The sequence below is a fragment of the Triturus cristatus genome, chromosome 5_2 (genome assembly GCF_964204655.1).
Source record: "Triturus cristatus chromosome 5_2, aTriCri1.1, whole genome shotgun sequence".
Lineage (NCBI taxonomy): Eukaryota > Metazoa > Chordata > Amphibia > Caudata > Salamandridae > Triturus > Triturus cristatus.
In genome coordinates, this window is record NC_140588.1 from 567,378,580 (window position 1) to 567,394,797 (window position 16,218).

At 44.8% G+C, this 16,218-nt stretch overlaps 1 protein-coding gene and 1 long non-coding RNA gene across 3 annotated transcripts in view; one reads left to right on the plus strand and one right to left on the minus strand.

Annotated features, from left to right (window-relative positions):
- The window catches only part of LOC146825647 (uncharacterized), an 82,486-nt gene extending 68,368 nt beyond the window's left edge, over nucleotides 1-14,118 (minus strand). Inside the window, exon 1 of the long non-coding RNA XR_014962166.1 lies at nucleotides 13,991-14,118. This is a non-coding gene — a long non-coding RNA (uncharacterized LOC146825647). The remainder of the gene's footprint in view (nucleotides 1-13,990) is intronic.
- Nucleotides 1-16,218, plus strand: part of AIFM1 (apoptosis inducing factor mitochondria associated 1) — a 218,338-nt gene that overhangs the window by 130,689 nt on the left and 71,431 nt on the right. For both annotated transcript variants that reach the window (XM_085607644.1, XM_085607643.1), the window contains exons 13-14: nucleotides 8,588-8,676; nucleotides 14,017-14,157. In XM_085607644.1, coding sequence (XP_085463770.1) covers nucleotides 8,588-8,676; nucleotides 14,017-14,157 — 230 coding nt within the window. The remainder of the gene's footprint in view (nucleotides 1-8,587; nucleotides 8,677-14,016; nucleotides 14,158-16,218) is intronic.

Below are 16,218 nucleotides of genomic sequence, written 5' to 3' on the forward strand. Positions count from 1 at the left end.
CTAACCTGTTCTCATGGGGGTCCCCCAAGGATCTGCCTTATCTCCTATCCTCTTCAACCTTTTCTTGGAACCATTAGCTAACGCACTCAACTCCATGGATATTCACTTCCACATGTATGGCGACGACACGCAACTCTACTTGAAAATCTCATCCCCGGAAAACCTCATATCACTCAACTCCATCCTAACGTATACTCAAAACTGGTTAACTGAGAACCATCTTCTGCTCAACACCTCAAAAAACGGAATTCTTGCTCGTCTCCCCTCAGAATCACACCCCTAATCTCGACCTCTGGCTGAGCCACCTCACTGCTTTCAATTGCACTCCACTCATCGTAAACTCAGCCAAATTGCTAGGAGTCACCATGGACAAGAACCTGAATATGAAAAATCATATCAGCAACACTTGTAAAGGAGCAAACCACTTGATAAGGACACTCAGAAACATCAAACCTTTCCTTCCACTTAAGGATTTCAAGCAGTTGGTTCAAGCGCTTGTCCTACCGAGGCTAGATTATGGCAGTGTAACCCTCTGTGGCCTGCCCAAATACACCCTGGCTCCGCTAAGGGCCTCATTGAACGCTGCTGCTAGACTGGTTACAGGCACCAAACGAAATGAGCGCATATCGCCAGTACTAAACTCTAAATTGGCTCCCCTGTGAAGCACGAATCCAGCTAAAAATTGCCACGATGACAGACAAAGCTATCCACTTCAAGACGCCCAGGTATCTGGCGAAAAACTTGAACTATCTTGTGGTGTAAAAACCTCTAGAAGTGCTACTACCTTACTCTTGAAACCACCTATCCTGAACAAAAAGAGAACCTCTAACAGAGCCTTCTCCGGCGCGGCTCCAAAGATTTGGAACTCTCTTCCTCCAGAAATACGCAGAATCACCAGAACAACGGAGTTCAAACTGGAAGTCAAAAGATTCCGGATGAATAAACTCCTTCAGTAATTGGGCTAACCCCCTGGCCCGTTGACATTGTTCTTACTTCCTTTGTTTCTACATCTACTACTATACTTTTTTTTTTTTTTGACATACTGTGTACACTGTCTTCTGTTTAACATAACTTATATGTGAACTTTTATGCACTTTACGATTCATTTGTGTTTTCATCTTGTGGTTGTTACTTTATTAGCCTCCAGATCGAGTTTGATTGTAAAGCGCTCTGATATCCCTTGGGATCTTGTTCGCGCTATATAAAACTTTATAAATAAATAAATAAATAACCGCAGGTGGTTCAGAAGTGCCGGAATGCCAGTTCTATGCAATCCAACTTGTAGATGAGTTTCCCTTGTTTTCTCTCTGCCTGCAATTGGTTACATTCCCTTATTCTCTCTAAAGTAGTTGCAAATCGTATCCCCCCCAAGGTGGATTTGACAAAACGGATCATCTATAGCTGCAATATTGAGCATCTGGGTCAGGATGAGGGGTCTACAGATTATAGTTGGACTGAGTTTTTGCATGCTATTCAGCCTGTAGCATCCTTTCATGCATAGTTGCAGTGCATAAAAATGAACCTAGTCAGACAAATTATACATACCCGAATAAAAGTAATCATAGCTTCCTTCGGGATTAAGAGCCCTCTAGGAGTCTTTAAACCCCACTCTTTGGACCATCTACAAGAGTACTGAGTAATCTTATGAATTGGAAAAGAGTGTAGAGGGGGGGTGCAATCTATCCAGGATGACATTGGCTATGCAGTTGAAATCAGTGAATATATAATACTGTGGTTATATGGGGTATCAGGGGGGGTGGGTTAATATTCCCCTAGCAAACGAGGAATACTTAGTAACATGTATCTATCCACACCGGTGTTTTTGCAGATCTAGGCCCTCTTTTAGTAAGGTGGGGTTAGGCGACCTGGGCCCTGCACCTTTCAATGTACATTTGTAGTGTCTTTTACTGTAAAACGAAGTAGTTAAAGTAGTATTAGTTATAGTGAATAAGAAACAAACCAGTGTTGTGGACCCTGCATATCACAGCCCATGACCCTCAACCAGACAGTCCGTTTACGGAGAAAGTGTACACCTCAACAAAGTAGTTGAACAGTCGTAACACACCTAAACTGAACCCACCTGGGACACACGTGCTTTGGCGCTCCGTCCAAACTGTGCTTAACCGTAACGTAATCACACCTTTAGCAAGGCGGACTGGTCACTCAAGGTTGAAAGAAGGGGTGAATAAAGTCTCGGACGAGCAAATCAAACTCTCGCATCCCAGAACATCCCACTGGGGTCTATTAGTATCTCAAAGAATGATGAACTTCCTGGGCTATGTAAACGTGAAGAACCCTGGTATGTGCCCCAACCCCATTTTAACTCGATGGGAAACCTAGATCATGTCATCAGCAGTTCTAGGCATAGCTCTAGGCAGAAAAACACTTGAGCCCGTTCCTAGGATGCTCTACATGCCAGAACCAGAGTCCTCTATGGAGATCCCCCTGCATCCTCTATGTCCATCAGTGTGTCCCTCCATTGCGGCCGCTGCTAGGTCCTCATCCCTGCCAGCTCAGGCCTGTCGCCCTGTGAGCTGGGCGCTCCAAGGCCACTTCGACTGAGTCAGTTTGCACCCATGGGGTATAGCTGGGGTTCAGCTCTCCAAAGTGGCACTGGCTATCCTAGGTATTAATACAGTCCCAGGCCTCGGTTAGGTCTGCGAAAAACCTATGTTTTGTCATCAAGCTGAACCCTCTGTGTAGCCGGAAACAGTAGAGCATAAGGTATCTCCAGTGCTTGCAGTCCCTTTTTCACTGCTATGAAAGATGCTTTAACCTTCTGCACTGACTTTGTGAAGTCTGGGGGAATCAAAACCTGTGCTTTCTCCACTATAAAGGGAACAGCAGCTTGTGTCTGTTCCAACAAAAACAATTTGGTCTCAGAAGTGAATGAGGTGTACTACCACTGGCTGCCGTAGTGTGCCAGATCTGGGGGGGGGGGGGCGAGCTAGCAACGTGTGCACTGTCTTGAGGGCATAGAACTAGACCAACCTTCCGGGGATGCCACCTCCTGTAGGCAGTCTTCTAGAAAGGCGATCCTAGACTGCCCTTTGATATTCTTCAATATTCTCTAGCAATTGAACAATTCTTATGTTATTGCACCACACCCTGCCATCTTGCTCTTTTACTGTGCTTCCAATGACTCCAATACGGTGGCTTCCACCTTGTGCATCTGAAAAGCCATTTTCTTGTCATCATCCCTCAAACTCCGAACCACCACCGAGTCAATTTTATTTTCCAGAGCGCCTCTGGTGTGATCAGTGGCAGCCAGGATTCCTTTTATTTTATCTGGAGATGCGTGGTCCGAACCAGTATCCTTCGAGGTAGGGGGTACACAAGATGGGTCCTCCTTGGGCTTTTGCATCCACCTTGCATCTGCCCTAATGGTCAGAAGGTAGAGCGAAGAAAGTGGAAAGGTGATGACTGACCTGCAAGCGTGGGGTAGGTGGGACAAGCAGGGCACAGTGTCGAGACAGAAATGTGCACAGAGCCCCCAACTTTGCAGCCCGAATGTAAAAGGTTCCTTTGAGGATGATCGGTCAAACCATCCTTTTCCATGCAGTCTTTTAGCGATTCTCCGCATGTTAAGGGGCTCAGTGGCGGGGGAACAAGAACCACCACCTGACCCTTGTCCTTTCAATGTTGAAGTCACCTCTTCGATAAATAAGTACTTTACTTGGTACTCGCCAGAGAAATTGGCCTATTATTGCAGGGCCTGTTATCCTAATCCCTGATATTCCAAGCCCTGTCCTTTGGTGTTTAAAGCAGTGCTTCCTGATAGAGGTGGAGACTCTTAAGATGAGCAGTGTTGCAGGGTTGGCCCCATTGCTCCGATTTCACACCGCATCTGTGCTTCCAAGTATATCACTGCAATAGGGCCTCACCATTGTCTGATCAACTCCTCACAGTTCGCAGTGTGGTGTAGGCATCCTTCCAGGGAGCCAGCTCATGCACAGTACCTGCAGCGTAGAAACCCAACGGGCCGCAGCACATGTCTGATCGCCATCAACACTTACAACAAAGGAGGGAGGGCGTTTCCTCTCCGGATTTGAGCCGCAAGAAGTGGTGTGTGGTTTGGGGTGGGAAGGGATGTGGCCCCCGCATGTGCCAAAGCCAGTTCATCAGACCTGTGGTTGAACCATGTCCTCCACCAGACCACTGCGCACTCACCAACACCACGGTCGCAGTCACATCCTGGCTGCCGTCTTATAGTCTCCGACTTTGGCTTATCGGTGGGCGCAAAGAGCAGCGGTGGATCCCCCGGCACTCACCAGACTCCTTGCCCTCGTTTTTAGGCCATAGCAGGTCGCCCCAGCGATCAGGATCGAGGCTTAGGTGACCAGATCTGGGGATAAACCCTGAGGTAGCCGGAGAGTGAGCACTCTGCAGTCGATCTCTACAGCATGGAGGTTCTCTCTGCCCCCCCCCCCCCCCCCCCCAAAATTGTAGAACTACTTGTCTAATTATTTTATATTTTATTTTCGATGCCTGAACATTGAAAGCAAACTTGTTTCACCTGAGGCAAGAGTGGCGAAATACCTGTTTTTTAAGGCATGTCCAAAGAACAGCCTTTAGGAAAGGGAGGGAAGTTTACCCACAGATAGAGGACACATTTCCTTGTTAAAGGAAGTGTTGGACTTGGCCCTTTTTCCCTGGTTTTTTTCGTTTTTGTAGTGTTAAGGTGCAGGTGCTTACTTCACCCAAGATGGCTGCCACAGACCCCTGCTACTGCAGGGTGGTCGTTTTTGATAGTAGCACCCTAGCTGCCAGGAGCTGGCTGGGACCCACAACAATGTTGCGACACCAGCCCGCCTTTTTGTCCCATAGTTAGAGTGGGGAAGCTCCTGGAAGATGCTGGAACCTTCTAGAAGGGAGGTGGGGTTTTACTTTTGCCGCCTTGGCTAGAAGTCACCTGACCTAGGGCTACTTAAGAGTGGGAGGGAAACTTGTGTGGTGAGTTGGCCATTGGGGTGAAGCAGAGCTGGAAGAATCCACCAGGAGTGTAGGCGGTAGGGCCTAGCCAGGGACTTATGCCTCTGAGAGTGACAGGATTTAGTTACTGCCTCTTAAGTGAGTGAGGTGCCCTGTGAATCCCACTGATCTTGCCCAGTAGTAGGAGGACCCAGAGACTCTCTGCCAACCTGACTAGGAAGGATCTAGTCGCCCTCTCCATCCCTACCCCTGTAACAGAACCCCTTAAGGGCGCCAGATACATCTGCGCCACAAGACTTCATCTGTCAACTGAGAACTGAAATCTAACTTCAAGAACTGAAACTGCATGACAAGAGCGAGCTGTAAGCCTTGAATGCCAGAGCTGAGACTGCGTGTCCAAGCTACTCTAGTGAACAAAATACTAAGCCGATTGCCAAGACACCGGGGATCGACCAGGTACTAGCGCTGTGACCCCCGCGCTTCCTACCCTGGTCTGGGACCCCCGGCAGCGTGCTCCGCTGAGCACTTTACCCCATCCTTAATTTGAGCCCCCCCCCCTGCGACGACGAAGCCAGCGCGCTCACCGCTGCGGCCTGGAGGAGTGCCCTGCTGTGTCGCGAGGCCCAGGAGAAGCCCGGGGCCCCGTCGCTGCCGTCGCAGCAGAGTGAGGAGGTGCGCAAGGTCGGGGCCGAGTTCCCCCAACGTCGTGAGGACGGACGCCTGCTGACGCCGAGACGGAGGTAAGCCCGGCGGCCGAGATCCCCCCTGGTGCGCCCCCTGCTGGTCCGGAAACCGCACCGCACTTGGCCCGGGTCGTCCCCTCCGTGGGAATCCCCTCCCCTGCCTGCGCGACGGAGAGACCCCGCCGAGGGATCCTGTCCGTGTCCCCCCTTCTGTAAGACTGAGAGCGGTGCTTAGTGAACTGCCCCGGAGCATAGGGACCCGCTCCGCAAGTCCTGTCAGTCTCCCCGCTGGAAGCCGCCTAAAGGAACTGACTAACATTACCCTCGTGTGGCGCTTCCCGCCACCGACCCTGCTTCCCCCGCTGGAGTGACAAGGGATGCGAGTAGCGCACTGTATGACCTGTTCCGCTCGAAAGTATTCACATGCCCGCGATCGCGAGTAGTGCCTTGTGTTATATGCTCTACTCGATAGTGATTACCTTAAAAGGAAATGCGAGTAGCGCCTTGTGTTACATGCTCTACTCGAACGAAGTTGTTTGCCAGGAGATGCGAGTAGCGCACTGTGTTCCATGCTCTACTCGATAGTAATTGTTTTGCCAGGAAATGCGAGTAGCGCCTTGTGTTATATGCTCTACTCGGCAGTAATTACATGCTAAGGGATGCGCGTAGCGCATTGTGTTTTATGTTCTGCACGAAGGAAATTCTACACCAGGATCACGAGTAACGTATTGTATTATATGCTCTGCTCGACTGTAATTACCTACAAATGGTTGCGCGTAGCGCTTTGTTTCATATGCTTTACTTCACAGGATTAGGGGCCATTGATTACGAGGAGCACTCAGTTCCACAGGCGCCATGTTAGTGAGCCCAATGTGTCCCCGTTCAAGTATCATGCTTAGTTAGACGGCCCGTTCAGGGAAAGACTTTACGTAAGCGCGCACAGCGCTAGAACAAGGTTAGGCACTGCATAAGTATCACCCAGAGTGTCGAATGTAATGTCATGATGGTATTATAATTCATGTATTACCCTGTTATTTCCTGAACTGCATCTGACCAACTAAACTTGGATAAACTTGAAGTAATTGCATAATTGAACGGTGTGGCGTCCCTTATTGTGTGTGTTCCTAGTCCATGAGAAGCGAGTGGTGTATGGTTGCTTAACACATAGCCCTCTGGTTGCCCGACCGGCTCGCGCCACGCTACCGCCTATAGGGCCTGGTGACCCCGGGTTCCTACAGGAAGTCTGAACTTTATCTCTTTGTGTGGGTGGTCCATCTTCAGACATTTGGGGAAACGCCTCGTGGAGGGTTTCCTTTGAGATCTGGATAGGTGGAAACTTTCATTCTTGTTCGGTAAAAAATGCTGTTTGGGAAACATGAGAGGGGCACTGCAATGGATTGGAACTCCAACAACTTGGGATTTTTTTAGCTCAAAACATTGGGATACCTGGTATAGTAAAGCCTTTTATAAAATTGAAACCAAGCAGCACTGCTAGAGATATTAGAGAAAATGCAAAAGCTCAAGTCTGATTTGCTCAGTCGTTGACGCCTGTAACAAACTGTTCATCCTAAAACCCACTCTCATGGAGACAGTTTTCTAGTACAGAATAACACATGAATGCGTTTGCATTATCGAGTGGAGACTGTGTCCAGGGAACTTTTAATTCCTGAAGTTGTGCAGTATAGAAGGTCCTGGACACAGATGAACTGAGGGCCTGGGAGAAAAAGAAGTACACATGTTGCAACTGAGTGGATTTTCGTCCTTGTGCCGGGGGGAGTTCACACGATCCTATAGACACAGGAAGTCTAATGCTGCTGCAGGGAAATCCAGAGAGCCAATTGGAACAGTGCATTTTGCTGTGGACCTGAAACAGATTTATGGAAGAACTCCTGTACCTGGAAATCATGGTCTGGTGTCTGAGGAGCCAGCCCTGAATATTTGTCCTCTTTTTCAGAGCATGTTACACTCTTACTACTTGTGGGCAGTTTGTTTTAAGAGTCACATACAGCTTTAAACGCTTTAATTATTTCAAAGCAAACATTTAATATATCGTTTTACAACTTGGTTTGTTGTGCTTTTTGGTCCCTTCATCTGAATCTATCCAGTTTTGTGTCATTTTACTTATTACATTTTTCTCTTTTTAATTAACTTGGTTTGGACCTTTTATGATTTTAGTTTTCTTAACAAACTTTATGCTTTGATCAGTTGTCTCAAGTTCTACACACATTTCTCTGAGAGGAGCCTTAATGCTTGAGCCAGCAGCCAAGGGTGAGCCAGTTGTTCCTCAAAGAAACTAGTTTACTGAATAGGAGCCAGATTATTTGTTAATTGTCCAGAGTTCTGTTGCCACGTAACATCAAGACTGGCCTTAGTGTTGCAATGGATAAGCTTACCACCGCACTAGCGGTAAGGCTCTTAGTGACTTGATAAACGGGAAGGTTCGCTTTGAAGTTTGGGAGTGGCTTCTTGTGCTGCTTGGTAGGCCATCCATAAAGTTGTGGCAAAGGGAAGAACCTCAGATGCTCCCTGATGCGTTTGATCTCAAACTCTGCAAAGGCTTAGCCTTGTGGGGAGGTGAATTGTTGCCATTTATTTAGCAGTGTGATTATTTTCTGCAGGTAGGACCTTTCCCTGGTGGGTGGTCTTTGTTTTATTCTAATTTGGGTTGTTTTACAGCTGTGTGCACTTATTTCTGGTTCAGTCCTGCGCAGGGACTCTTTGCTTGGCTGTGACCTCTGCAATGCCCCGTCTTTACGCTGCCTATACAGGGGCATATTTAAAACAATATGCCCTGTCTTCAATTTTCTTACTGTCCTCACATGCTCAGGCATGGGTTGATCACACCACTCATCTTTCAGAAAACTCAAATTATGAATTGTATCAACTTGTGAGAATCGGCAGCTTATATTGGTGTGGTTTGCTAGTCATTGTTGCATGTATGTGTTGCAAGTTTTATATTTTTACTTTTTCAGAGGGAGTCAATGTGATGCCTGAAGCTGTTGTGAAGTCAGTCATTTTCCAGGATGGCAAACTCACAATAAAACTGAAGGATGGAAGAAAGGTATGCACATCTTGATGCTTGTCAGCTTTCACATTCCGATGTCTGTCTCGACTCATTTACTTGTGCTTCTGTGGGCATCTTCTGTGTTAATACAATGCATAGTGACTGCTAGAAATTGACAGGGCCTCTTGCTTTTCACTTGCTTCTGGTGAGATGTTAGTTTTGCTTCTTCTAATCTAAGCCTCTGGATTCAATTCCCTTCTCTACTATTCCTCTTAATGTTTTAATTTCTTTGAATTAAACCACGTTTCAGAGTTCATGGCATTCACAAATAGAATCCTCAAGTTTAATTTTGGAAAATTCTAGCTTTTTGGAAATTGCCTTATAATCGACTGCCCTTCTTGGAACGGCTTTGTCATGCCTCTTGGTCCATCGACATGAAAGTAATGAGACTATTTTGAAGGACTTTGTATGAGGACATGAGACTGCAGACCTTTCCGTTTCATTGAAAATTCTGCTCTGCGAGGACTGTCAGCTCAACTCACGGGGCTCGTTCAGTTTTCCTTTTGGATTCGTGTTTGCACACCGTGTACGGTTCTGGTTTCTAAGTGAGTCTGGACCATTTGGGTTCCCCTGTGTTAGAGTCTAATCCAGAATCGCTTTTCCACCTTCCAGTCTTCAGTGAGAGACTGACTTTCACAGCTGTGAGTTGGGAAGTTATAGATTGCCTGTTATGATTTGCACCCTTTGTAACACCACAAGGCTTAATATTTGTCTTTTTACAATCTGTTCTTATGGACTGCACAAACTTGACATATCTGATTCTTAGCCACTTGAGGATATTCTGGAGTAATATTCCAGTGTATTGTTTTCTAGTTGTTTTATGGTACAAAAGTTGACCAACGCTTTGTGTTTGTCTTGGGTCCCCTCACAAGGAACAACACAACTTAAACTTCTCCTTGGGGAGTGTCATTTAGGCACAGATGTGTCCTGATGGAGACCTGGCAGCTAGATGTTGCTAGACACTGTGCTCAAGTGAAACCTCATTAGCGTGGCCCAACATGGCTGACATTCATCAGACAATGGCTTGTGTTCTTGTGCAGAAAGCAGCTGGCCTTGCAGTTTTTCCTGCTCCTTTTGGACAGGTGCCAAAACTGGCTGGGTCGATTTGGTAAAGACCCGGATGAGTAAAAACACAATGGAATTGAATCCTGCCCAGTTTAATTACTAGTGGGTAATGCTAACTCTGGCATTTCTATTCAGCACTTTTTGTTTTGCCCTTATTTAGCTATTGACCCATATATTGCTCTACAAAATGGAACGTTTTACTATACTGTGTGCTGACCAAATTGAAAATAGAATATGGGCTGGCCCTTATGCAATATAATATGTATAAAGAGGACCTCCATGTTCCTTTAGTTGAATGCCTACTGAGAGCTTTACGGTTCTCCATCATAAGTACTCTTTATGTAGACGTATATCGTCTAGTAGGAAATATTTAGTTTCAGATCAGTCTCTTGTATATCTGATTCTGCGCCTTTGTCCTAAAGATACAGTAATTTTCACACTTGTATCTTATATTTTGTTACACATTTATGAAGATTATACATTTTCTCAGCTAACTTTTGTGCATCCACATCTAGAGCAGGAAACTATTTATGCAGTCTCATTTCTAGCTCCTGTGTTAGCTACCATTATTAATTAGCCAATTTGAGAGACCAATGGGTTTTATTATCTTTAAAGCAGATCACTTTTGTAGACAAAAATAGATGACTGTATGTCAGATTCCACTAATTCTTTAAGCTATGTTGCCCACTGTTCAGATATCTGCACCTGCATTCTGTGGAGAGTAGAAAAATGGAGGGTCAGTGGTTTCCTGAAAGACCTGATACATTACACAAACACTTTAGTAGAAAGCTCCTCTGAAATCTTGAGACTGGGCCCGAATTGCCCTTTATTTGTTCAGTTACAAAGCCTAGCAGAAACACTGTGGAACTCATAACTCAGCAAACGGCAGCTATAGTTTGGAATGATCTACAGCAGGGGGTCTCCAAACTTTTCTGAAATAAAAGCTATTTGTGTTCAATGAAATTCATCCTGAGCTACTAACTTTATTAGTTTGAATTAGTGACCAACGTCATTGCAAGGTTATATTTGTGGCCACCATATGCAAGATTACGGGCACTGAGCACCTATGTGCGGCAGTTGAAAAAATGCTTTGTCAGTGTGTAATTATTCTGCATGGGTAGTACGTAACAGCCATAGCTGCAGTGCCCTTGGTACCAAGGTAATAATATTTTAAATAAGTCGTTCCAGTACTGCATTATTGACTTTTCAAATATCAGCTTTAAATTTATTTCGAAATTGTACCTATTTTTCTCCAAACATCAGCTAATAAGATCACAAAATGCATATATTTGCATCTCAATTACATGCTTTTTTAATGTTGATGTACATGTAATAATTTAACGAAACAAAACTTCTAATTCTTACAGGCGAGCATGCAGGAGAGCTACTTGCAATCTCTCTGGAGAGCTACCAGTAGCTCGCGAGCTGCTCGGTGGAGAAGCCTGAGCTACAGCTTGCAGTTTAAATTGTACACCCAGTTTGCCCAACAAAATGTCTTGAAAGACACAAAAAATAAAAGTTTCTTGCATGTTGACTTTTTCCCACTGCTGTGGGAAGATGTTAGGCAAGTAACTTGTGATGTTTTCTGTGCGGCAGTTAGTTTAAAAATAGCAAATTCATGCTTGGCACATTATCTGACACATTCATAAACCTGTCTTAGTCCACCTTTTCTACACCTGCACTGCATGGTCAGATGACTACGCAGGCTTTAGGCAGATGGGCTTCAGTATCAAGGCAGTCAACCTTCAAAGTGACGTGGAGAACCCACTGCACAAACAAAACGGCAGAGCTGCCCTTGTGTTCCTCTCTGCCAGTCGGCAGCATAGCACATCTTTCCCATAGCCAGGCCATGTACTGAGGATACCAAAAAGGAATAATAGCCTGCTAGGCAAATGACTGACACAACACTTGTTTTAGTTGGAGAAAATCATGTTGCAGGGTTATTTGACAAGGTAACGGGTTAACATGCATGTGGTTCAAGGGCTGCAAGCAGTGATTAGACCTATGCTGATTAGCCAACAAGCACAATGAATACACTGCATCTGTTGGTGAATCTTTGGAGTTCAGCCCCAAAGTCTGGACCCCATCGTCTTAGGAAAATGTAATCCTGCACAGGACCAGGCAAGCCCCATGTTGGTCAGGCGTACAATTTTGGGACCTACAGGGCATCGACTTTTTCATCCCAGTATCCTCCTATAAGGCACCCAGGGTATTTACATGCAGCCTTGTCACACTTGGGGCTCTTTCTTTTGGTTGCTTTCCACACCCGAATAACTGAGCAAATGCTCTTCCTTCTCGCTTTACTCATGAAGGTTCTTTATTTCATCTATTCGACTTTCATAGGACTAGTGGTGGTTTATTAGTAAGCAGCAGTTGGATTATGACAATGTTTTTCACCTGGGTATCTCCGAATAGCCTATGTAAATATTTCAGGTATCAAACAACACTGGTACCAGATTGGTAAAAAGCTTAAGAAAATTTGATGAGGTCCCTCTGTAGCCCTAAATACACTAGTTGAGAGGCAGACCTACTTCAAAGTTTGATCAATGTTTACGTGATAAAGCTCCACAGTACTTAAGTGATGAAGCACAGTTCCCGGCCAATTGTCGGATGAGCTACTCTTTTAAAGAGACCCTTCAACTGCTTTATGTCAGTTTCTCTTTGTAAATATGCTTGCCACCTGGCAGTGTCTCATCTTAGGCTTTCAATTTAGTTGTTCCCTCCTTTGTGGTTTTAAAAAGTGCATTTGTTAGGTTGGCCATAGGTAGAGGTGGGGAAGGACACTCTTCCCCCCCCCCCCCCCCCCCCCAACCCTGCCAAGGCTTTTGCCCAGTACATTTTATTTTTTTGAGTCCTATGTAGGCTTCAGACATTCATTTAAAGACCAATGCTGTACTTTGCTGGTGCAGCAGAGACACACTTAAGCCAAGCCTGTTTGTGCCTGGTTGCTGCTAGATACCAGGAACCCTCCTGGTTTCTTAAACTAACCGTCAAAGGAGCAAATCTGTTACTCTATTATGCAGCTATTTGCTTTTGTATATGTGGACCAGTACCTCTCCATCGAAGTTAGGAATTCACTCAAAGCGAAAGACTTGCCATGCTCTTTTCCATAGCGTGGTCACTATTGTGCATACACCTGCTGTTGCTCCTTCTAGAGTTCTAGTAGAGATTGTTAATTTCAGAATCCCAATGGAAGTCTCTTCTATCACCAGTGGCAGCCCTTTTAAAAAAAGAATTGAAAACAGGCCCTTAGGGCACCTTCCCACGTCACAGCCTCAGAATGTGCAAGGTTTTGCTTCATTTTCCATGATCTTCATTTTATTTTGGATTTTGACACTCTAGTCGTTGCACAATTGTGATGACTTGTAAATGACTTGTTTGGCTGTTAAATTGCTTGCAGACTCTTCCAGGATATGAAATCTTTGTTCTGTGGCTTTCACTGCAGTTTACACATTTTACAGCCAAGCCTCAAAGGATCTTTTTGGGTAGAATCCATTGCTATTAAAGGTCTATTAGAATTACACCAGTTTGTCCATTATATTCCCCTCAGAGACATTGTGAGGCGCTGAGGTGACCATATCTTAGCCTAATTTTATTCACCTGTTTAGAGATTTTGGCACATCAAACAAAAGTTTCCATCTTCGCTTTTGATTTCTCCCTCACTGTTCACATTCAGTGCAATTTCTTTTATCTTTGGCATTCAGAAATTGATGTTTGGGAATTGAAAATTAAATATAACTCCATCTGTGTTTTTATATTTCTGCTCAGTCAACAGCCAGGCTTGGCTGTTTAAATGTTTCCGTGCTAATTGTGGCTCACTTTTGTTTCTGAATGTCTTCCTACACTGAACCTGCCTCACCTCACTGTTTGCTTCACATCTCTAGTGGCTTCTTTCTGCTCACACTATCTGCAGCACTTCCACCGCATCCAGGAAGGTTGTGCCAGTGCACACTTAAGACTTGATTCTTCAAGAGAGGGTCATTTCCACGCCTTTAACCACTTATGTCAGGGTCATGGTCCGTTATTCGACTCAAAATAGCAATGGACTCATACACAGCTCTTTTATGCAAAGGAATTTGGTGGATGCTTGAATAAATAAAACCTATCTATGCTACTTAACAAGTGAGTTAGGTCACCTCCTGCTGTCACGTAGATGGTTTTTGAAAGTGGGTGAGGCTGGTGTAGTGTCAGTCAAAGTAGGTGTGTATATCATTGAGGATATAAACATTAAAAAAACCAGATGTACCTTCATTAGACTTTTTTTTCCTGTAGGTTGAGACTGATCACCTGATCGCTGCAGTGGGACTGGAACCCAATGTTGAATTGGCCAAGTCTGCTGGCCTGGAGGTCGATGCTGACTTTGGTGGGTTTAGAGTGAATGCAGAGTTGCAGGCACGCTCCAACATCTGGGTGGTAAGTTGATATTTATTGGGTGTTAAATCTGTGAAAGTAATTAAGAATCCATTATGAAGGCATTGTGGGTGTTCGAAACATAGCTTGGTCTTTTAATCCGTAGCTTGTGAGCTGCCACAAGCAAGCTCGCGGATGTATAACCCAGTCCAGTGCAACTTTCAAACCTTCTGGAGCGGAGTGTTGCCCCAACTTCAAGTTGCAAGAAGCAGCTGAGCTCAGTTCCATAACATCAGAGGAATGGTAGGAGTGAAAGAGCTCAGGACTGTGAGTGTTTGAGTGTGAGAAGCCCATAAGCCTAGAAAATTGGGGGACAGAGCAGAAGTGAAAACTTGTAAATATTGCTCTTGCTGCGAGGGAAGGAGAACGGAGTGAGCACACAAGCATGTGTTGATATGTTTGTGTACCATTAGTGGAGTCCTTCCTAGCCTGTTCCAGTTGCCTGGGAGCACCAGTGCCATCTGGTGGACCATTGGCACCTTATGGTCTATTCTGACACATTGGTAGCAACTCCAGGCAGAACCGTGGTCATGTTCAATGTAGTCCTTCTTGACCGCTCTTGTGCACCCTCAGCCTAACCATGAACATCCCTTGCAACATAGTTGTGTTGAAGAATGCAAGTTAACAGCCGCTCTGTCAACAGAAATTGTTATTTACAAGCATTTGCAAGGGGAAAACGGCCTTCAGCACCAGCCGGTGTGCAATCAAGTTGGCTAACAAGATGTGTTTTTGTTGTGTACTCACAGTGCAATAGTAACTTCCTAGGCAATTGACATTTTTAGAAAATTGATATTTAGGACGTGTCCAAATAGTATAGCCAAAAACAGTGTTTAAAAATTTCACATTAGTGTTTATTGTTAATATGATTCTCACAGAATCAAGGACAAGATCAATAAAAAAAGCAATTCAACAGTGCATTTGTACATAATGTAAACATTCAATGTAATAATATTCATCAAACAATAAAAAATAAAAACAAATCAGTGGCCATATGATTATCTTCTACGTGCGTTTCGGCGAAAAGTACGCCTTCGTCAGGAAAAGCCACAATTCTTCAAGAGGTAGTCTAGTGAATGAATAACAGGAGAAGGATTTATCGGGAGGTAGTATGAACAGCCTGATAGTTGATGCAATGCCTTTAACCATGTGGTTTCACAATAGATGAAAAAGGTTGCAGGGTATTACTGGTGGTGGTCGTAAAGCCTGTTCTATCTTTTAAATGGATTTTCAAATGTGGCGATCAAATGACTTGAGTGGACTGGGCATTCGTTCATAAGTTCAACATGTGTTCTTTATGCAGCAAGATTCTTTTTATGTATAAAACAGATGGAAAATTTGTAGATGGTGTTTAAACTGATGCTGTATAGATGACGGACGTCTAGTTTTAGGAACAGATATCCTGATCTGCGGCGCGGTGAGGTACCGGTTGATTCTTCGTGAACGCTTGCTCAGCTGTGGATCGGGCAGATATGTTGTGTACTCGTACAGCGTTCATCATCAGTCAACAATCTATTAATGCACACATAAATTAGATGTAAAAATTACAAGGTTGAGGAGTCTTCTTTTCACAAAGAAGAGCTGCCTTTGCATTCCTCAGGTACCTAGGATTAAGTCTTCTTTTCTGTCAGGATGCTAGTTTGGTAAGTGCAAAGAACTCAGCAACTTGGGCATAAAGGCCATTAGGCAAGTGAGCACTCTATGGCCTTATGTTGAGAGCACACAGCATATCCACCCACAAGCTAGCCAATGCTGTTCCTTAAACTTGAGCCATCAACATAAGATACCATTGAGGCTGTGTAGGGGATTGTATTTAAGATCTATGTGGGCAGTAAAATTAAAAAAGAACTGGCTGTCAGAATGGATGTGGATTAGAGAGGATACAGGGCACATGTCTAAAACAGTAGGGTAGGTGGTTGTTGTAGGGGTGCATGAAAGAATGGTGGCATGTTCGGGTCAACCAGGTAAGTGGGATGAAAATCTGTGTTAATTGCTTACAGATCTTGCACATAGTGCTAACATTTATTTCATGTTATTTTATTCCTAGGGGTATTCAGGCTGACAATG